This window comes from Vollenhovia emeryi, unplaced genomic scaffold (assembly GCF_000949405.1).
Source record: "Vollenhovia emeryi isolate VEMERY1.0 unplaced genomic scaffold, V.emery_V1.0 DF939456.1, whole genome shotgun sequence".
NCBI lineage: Eukaryota > Metazoa > Arthropoda > Insecta > Hymenoptera > Formicidae > Vollenhovia > Vollenhovia emeryi.
The window spans coordinates 1-6,915 of NW_011966910.1; the positions used below are offsets into that span (position 1 = coordinate 1).

At 38.6% G+C, this 6,915-nt stretch overlaps 2 protein-coding genes across 6 annotated transcripts in view; both read left to right on the forward strand.

Moving 5' to 3' along the window:
• The first annotated feature begins 158 nt into the window (after positions 1-158).
• LOC105557565 (cyclin-dependent kinase 9-like) lies at positions 159-5,203 on the forward strand. 4 transcript variants are annotated; one of them, XM_012004822.1, is made up of 7 exons: positions 159-758; positions 2,565-2,649; positions 2,803-2,893; positions 3,138-3,304; positions 4,055-4,293; positions 4,502-4,649; positions 4,742-5,203. In XM_012004822.1, the coding sequence occupies exons 1-7, from the start codon at positions 652-654 to the stop codon at positions 5,048-5,050; spliced, it is 1,146 nt and encodes a 381-aa protein (XP_011860212.1). In that variant the 5' UTR covers positions 159-651; the 3' UTR covers positions 5,051-5,203. The 4 variants fall into 4 exon arrangements, with proteins under 4 accessions (XP_011860212.1, XP_011860213.1, XP_011860216.1 ...); XM_012004823.1 differs by lacking the exon at positions 159-758 and adding an exon at positions 908-950; XM_012004826.1 differs by lacking the exon at positions 159-758 and adding an exon at positions 972-1,075.
• Positions 5,204-5,265: 62 nt separating this feature from the next.
• LOC105557563 overlaps positions 5,266-6,915 on the forward strand; it is a 12,557-nt gene continuing 10,907 nt past the window's right edge. For both annotated transcript variants that reach the window (XM_012004820.1, XM_012004821.1), the window contains exons 1-2: positions 5,266-5,530; positions 5,943-6,035. The gene's annotated coding sequence lies outside the window, so the exon portion shown is untranslated. The remainder of the gene's footprint in view (positions 5,531-5,942; positions 6,036-6,915) is intronic.

The following is a 6,915-nucleotide window of genomic DNA, read 5'->3' on the forward strand; positions in this document are numbered from 1 at the left end:
CTGTTTTTCCTGCTGGATTGCTTGCAATTTAGTAAATTACTAGGAATCCTGAATGCTGAGTGGTGCAATGATAGTAATTTACTAAATTGCAAGCAATCCAGCAGGAAAAATAGCATCGTCTGCAGCGGGCTTTAGTGTACCATGATTTATCCCCTCCCGACTTCTGTTTAGCAATAGTTTGTCTACCGTAGCGCCGCCGGTGTACATATTTTGAACTACCACAGAAACCGGGTTTTGGTCTCATTCTCGAAAGCATTAGTTGAGCCTCCTTATCTCTATTCTTCATGGTCACGGTCAAGACTGATCACCTTACCGTGTACCTATAAAGATCTCAAATAAAGTTCTCATATCTCCAATACCGTGAGTGAGTTATTCCCGCCTTCGCTATCAGCTATCGGCAAGGAAGTAATTGTGGGCACTTCAGCCGGGCTGTAAATATCTAAACCTAGAGCCCCACAACTGGACCGTGACAACGGTGACAACTGACAACCATTTTTACGTTTTGCATGTACTGCGAATTTTCGCTGTTTATTCCTCACAATCCTGGCATTCCCGTTCTAGTTCCGTGGTCCATACCTGTTTCGCAACATTCCAGAGCTCATTCAGGATTTATCCTTTCCACGTATCGTTCGTATAGTGCACACAATTACAATGAATACGAAGGAGAAGGAAAAGTACATCGAGGAGTTTGATTTCCCGTATTGCGACGAGTCCTCCAAGTGTGAGAAAGTCGCGAAAATCGGACAGGGTACTTTTGGGTAAGTAAAAATCTTTCGTTTACACGTCCTATTTAAGACGTACGACACACGTTTCGTCAAATGATTTTACACCGACAATGACTGATACGAGCGAATGTGACACTAGCTCCTTTCCTTTTATACTCAAGTGATACTGACAATGAGTCACTCACTCAGTTATGCAAGTATATACTCATATATGATGTCATTAATGTGAGTTTATTAACCTCACTGAAGCACACGGTTTTGATCGTGTGTAAAACTCAGTTAAATCTGGTTAAATCTCACTTCTCAAGAATCGAAAGGAACATGTATTCAACTGAGTTATGACGTCACAAGTGAGATTTATCTGAGTTTTCTTTCTGAGTGTTACATCTGAGAGATGTAAAAAGAAAGCAACTATTAGCGTCGCGAGTTTTTTTTAAAATAAATACATGCTCGACACAAATGCTTGGCTGCTTTCCTTTTAGGGAACAAATCGAAACACTCGAGCAGTTTGCTGTAGTTAAGTAACAAAAATTCAACGACCAAGATTCTATCGAAATACGGCGAACGAATTTGATACAAAAATACACTCCGACTCTCCTCCCGAGCGGAGTCAAAGAATATCAATCGAGCTTGAATCAGACTCAGAAGTGGAAAGCGATGTGTGTCGATTTATGTCATAAGCGTTGGTTGTGTCCTAAAGGCCCGGTCTACAATGAGTTGTTAGTCGTTAGTCGAAAGTCAGAACTATATGTCGATCCTTTTTCTTCCACCCAGAAAGGAAAAGGATCAACATATAGTTCCGACTTCTGACTAACGACTAACAACTCATTGACCTAGTTTACATCGTGCACTTGATACGCGTATCAAATAGTAACAAATAGTAAATAACTAGTAAATTCGTTTGGTCATTGGCTGATCAGTTCAAATACACTATTTGATACGCGTATCAAGTGCACGATGTAAACTAGGCCATTGTAGACCAGGCCAAAGGGAAAGCAGCCTTTGTTCAAAAATGTTCAAAGTGTATAAATAAAACCTGAACGCGGCTCCGGCGCACAATGCTGAGGTTAAGAGTATCCCCAGCGTTTGTAATTCGAGTGCGTTCGTCCTCCCGAATTTTATTTACAAGTAATTTACGGTAATTACAAGTAATTACGACTGCTAAGGCTCGTATAGAATACATAGTAGAGTAAGCATGGTGTAAGCAGCGAGAATAAGTGGAACAGAACCATAATCTATATCTCTTGATTTTTTTGATTCTCCCTTTAGGGAAACGCCGTCGACCTGCGGGCCTTAGCGTAAATATAGCATACTCTTAACTGTTCCCGTTTCACTATCTTCCCTGTATTCTTATCTTCTCTTTGCAAAAAATATATTAAGCAAAGGCTCTGTATAAGACCAATAATGTTAATTATGGCAAGGGCGATAGAAGCCTTTGGCAAATTTTTTACGACATTTAAAAAGATGTTTGTACTTGGATGGAAAAGAACAAGAACACACCACTTGGTTCTATTGAATATCGACAGATTTAATTATCGTCAGACGTTTCGGTTACTAAAGGTAAAATTCATTGTTAGATTATTGTGTAATCGTTGCGAAAAAACGATTTGTGATTGAATTTAGGTGTTGAAAAACTAACTAACAACTCATTGTAGACTTGGTCTAAGACCCCGAGCAGAATGGCTGTCTTGTGCTCTTAAGACACAAGACATTATCGTGCGTTACTTTTAAGACAAAGACTTAAAAGTACAAGACAGCTCAGGCCCTAACGCAGCAACCTCATGATTAATAGGCACCGTCATTGCACTTAATTTTCTAACCATTATTTTTCTTTTACAGAGAAGTATTTAAGGCCAAGTACAAGAAAACGAACAAGAAGTTTGTCGCAATGAAGAAGGTACTAATGGACAATGAGAAAGAAGGAGTAAGTTTGTTTCGTATAATTATTTGATTTCAAGATTGCTCAAGAGATTACCTTAGTGTGCTGTGCGATAAATTCCCTATTGAGCGACATCCTGTTTACTCAATATCTTCTAAATTTTATAATTTGTTTTATACCGTCAAAATCTTATTGCAGTTTCCTATTACGGCGTTGCGGGAGATAAAGATATTGCAATTGCTGAAACACGAAAATGTAGTCAACCTCATAGAAATTTGTAGAACACGACGTAAGTATATACTTTACTTTTCATCTACCAAACTTTGACTTTTATAACAATCTTTTCTAAGTAAATCATAAATGTGAAGACTTATTGTTTTACTTGAACAGAATAGTCAACGAGATACGCAAAACTTGATATTATTCGAGAGTCTGTTGGAATAATTTTTAACAATTAGCGGTAAATACTAATTGAAACAGTTGGTACTGGCGTATAATATAATAAAGTTTAATTAATTTCATAAAATTTTCAGCAACTCAGTATAATCGGTACAGGTCTACTTTCTACTTGGTGCTTGACTTCTGCGAACACGACTTGGCTGGCTTGTTGTCAAATGTAAACGTGAAATTCAGTTTAGGCGAGATAAAAAAGGTTATGCAACAGTTACTAAATGGTCTTTATTACATACATAGCAATAAGGTAAGAAATTAGTACAAATTTTACGCTCTTTTAAAGTAGAGTTCTAGAAAATTATGCCCGCTTATCTGTTGACTTTATGACTGTAAGGTGGGTTGGATTCGGAAAAGAATAGAGCTGCGGTTCGTTTTCTTTTTTCTGTAAACAAAGATGCAATAAGTACAAGCGCGAAGACACCAAGTTTCATTCTATTACGTCTTTTTTGCTACTTTAACCATTGTAAGAAGACACAAAAAGAAATGGCTTGTATCCTACCTTGCCAGATATAAAAGTTCCAATAGAATAATCCAACAATAGACACTATTGCTGAATTTAGCTTCTGAGAGAATCATTCCCAAATGAAACCTCAGTGTCCTTCGTAATAACATGGCAGTTATTCTTTTCTAAATGTAATCATCTACACTTTTTCCTTGAGACTGAATGCTCGAAACTGTTGAGTTTTGTTAGTACCGAGAGGAAATAAGAACACACCCAATACATTTGTATATTCTCTCATAACGTTTTCTTTATCGTATTAATTTAGAACAGAGCTAACTATTTATTTATTACTACTATATTAACATTGATGATGTTATAATTATTGTAGTTCGGATCGGTTCTACCAACGTTGCTTAACTTTAAGCTTAGCTTAATTCGTTCTTTGTTTCTTTCCAACTGTTACTCTAGAAAGAGACAAACGTGAATTAAACTAAGATTAAAGTTAAGCGACGTTTAGTGAAACTGGGCCTTAATGTAACATTTGTTTTCTTACAGATCTTACATAGGGATATGAAAGCAGCTAACATTTTAATAACAAAGAATGGCGTAGTAAAATTAACTGACTTCGGTTTGGCACGAGCGTTCAGTGCAAAAAACGGTCACTCGAATCGTTACACTAATAGAGTTGTTACTCTTTGGTACCGACCACCAGAACTGCTGCTTGGCGACAGAAATTACGGACCACCTATAGATTTGTGGGGCGCCGGATGTATAATGGCGGAAATGTGGACAAGGTCTGTATCGACTGATCTCTTTCGCAAGGTCGTATGTCGATTTTACGCTGTTCCGGAATGAACGTTTAAGAACAAAAGTAAAAAATTGCGTAAAATCGAGATACAACCTTGCGATCAGTCGATATAGCATTCCGTGATTACACTATTGCACGCAATTCTCCGACGCGCAGTCGTGTGATTATGTTCAAGCTCGACCTTGTGTCCACAGGTCTCCCATAATGCAGGGAAATACTGAACAACAACAGCTCATATTGATCTCGCAACTGTGTGGCTCGATAACAACGGAGGTGTGGCCTGGTGTTGAAAATCTAGATTTATTTACCAAAATGGATCTCCCGAAGGGGCAGAAGAGAAAAGTAAGGAGTTTGTTTGCGAGAGTCGTTATAGTAGATTTTATATCGCGTCTTAGTTTTTGTATCGAGTGAATTTATATTGTGATTGTGCACAGGTGAAAGACCGGCTCAAGCCATTTCTGAAAGACCCTTACGCCTGTGACTTGTTGGACAAGTTTCTGATACTCGATCCTAGCAAGAGATGCGACTCCGACTCCGCGCTGAACCACAACTTCTTCTGGACCGACCCGATGCCGTGCGATCTCAGCAAGATGCTGGCGCAGCATACTCAGAGTATGTTCGAATACCTGGCACCGCCGAGGCGTCCTGGTCACATGCGTCATCCGCATCATCCAGTGCCTGGAGGACCAGCCAAGCCTAGTTCTAGCATGGCCGAGAGTGGCTATCAGGATCGCGTCTTTTAATATATTTCAATATATATATATTTTTTTTATATATGTCTAGTGTAAGTTTTGTATATAAATGTATTGTATGTTCTATGTAATTCCATCCTGACGTTACCAATTTTTTAAACACAGTTCTAATTTAGAGATTAAACCTATTTTATTTAAAAAAAATTGTCCGCGTTATCATTTCCCACGTTAAAACTGCAATGAAGCAAAAACGTGCATTGAACGACTGCAAAGTAATTATTAACATTTAATTTAAGTAAGATTTCTCCTTTACGACTTAGCGTATCATGTTACGTCAAATTTTCACCCTTCGTTCCTCAGTTCACGTACAAGGATCGTGTTATAATGAAATGAACGATAAGAGCGCGCGCAATGTGAAGTGGAAGCAGAAAAGAAAGTAACGAGGTAAGATTCATAAGTGAGGTTAGGTGGTTAGGTGATACAATTGGGAGGCTCGAGCGCCTCGAAATTCATATGCTCGTTTGTAATCTGGTAAGCATGTCTTTAATCGACAAGGGAAGAAGGTTCTCGGAGACCGCATTGTACCTAGAATTCGGGCGATAACAATCTATAAGTCACGAACGTCACGTGGTGCTTAATTACAAACGTTACCGAGACTCGAATAGATAACCGTGTTTGAAATTCTGTTCAAATGTTTTCGTCAACGGGGGGTAAATTCTGTATCTTACACTATAGTGAAAATGCTAAAACTGAACGGTTTTGTCTCTTCCTGACCGTCCCATTAGCTTCACTTTTAGCATTTTCGCTGTAATGCAAGATACAAAATTGACCACCGGATCTCAGAGAGATCATGAGTCTTTTCCTCCCACGTGAACTCATGAAAAGTGAAAATTTTCAGTGACGAATTCAACATTGGTTAATAAAATGTTTTACTTCCCACAAGTTCACGATCGAGCCGCCGAAGTGACATACGCGTGATTTAGAACGTCGAAAAGTGCCAGCTGACGGGAACTAGACCAGAAATTGACAGGGTTGGGTAAGTTGACTGTTTTTTAAATTAAGTTAAAGTTAAGGGGATCCTTCAGCCATCTTTTTTACCGACACAGTCAAATATAGTTTTTGCGCTTGTAATTCTTTTTATTAGCTTTTATGCCCAAAATAATACCAGGATAAGTTGCAGACCGCATAGCAGAACATTTTCATACTTGAATTAACACTCAGTTCAGAAGTCTAATAAAAGATATTGGTATTTGAAAGTTTCAATTCGTAGTTCTAATTAAATTTGAAATATAGCTTTATAAAATTGCAAGATTCTTCCACACGATTAAAGTACGCATAAAGACAAAACCAGAAACAGTCGACTTTATATATACATATGATCGCCGCTATCACTCGCTCGCCGAACGTCGAGCCGGCAAGCAGTGGCGAGAGTCGCTCCGTGTGTGTTATTACTTTTGTGTTATTAGTTTCCAAGACTCGATCGCGATGAATATAAGGATAAAACGATATATTGATTTGTACACATCAGTAACAAGTAACGTATCTCGATTAATTATTAAGTTTCTACAACTTGTAATGAGAAACGAATTGCGCGTTGAGGCGACGGCTTTTTATTAACGTGTACATGGATATTTTATGAGACTAACTCATCTAAAATATGAAAGTAAACCGTGGTACGTTGTCGCGATTACATCTCGTTTACCGCGCTTTTAACTATCTATCGATTTCGTGTAATCTGTTCCAATTTCGGGAAGAGAGAGATATTTGTGCGACTTCGGCGTTCGCGCTGTAATTCGCTCTGTCGTTCTTCGCAACTCGAACGGGCAGGAAGTAAAGAACGTCGCTTACTGCATTTCACGGTATTTTACATCGCGTACGGGAGTGTCCGAAATTTCGCGCGATCGATTTTCGCGAGT

Coding starts and splice junctions, on each gene's coding strand:
- LOC105557565 (XM_012004822.1), top strand. CDS start 652: ATGAATACGAAGGAGAAGGAAAAGTACATCGAGGAGTTTGATTTCCCG. Junction 2,650..2,802: donor TGGACAATGAGAAAGAAGGA/GTAAGTTTGTTT, acceptor ATCTTATTGCAG/TTTCCTATTACGGCGTTGCG. Junction 3,305..4,054: donor ATTACATACATAGCAATAAG/GTAAGAAATTAG, acceptor GTTTTCTTACAG/ATCTTACATAGGGATATGAA.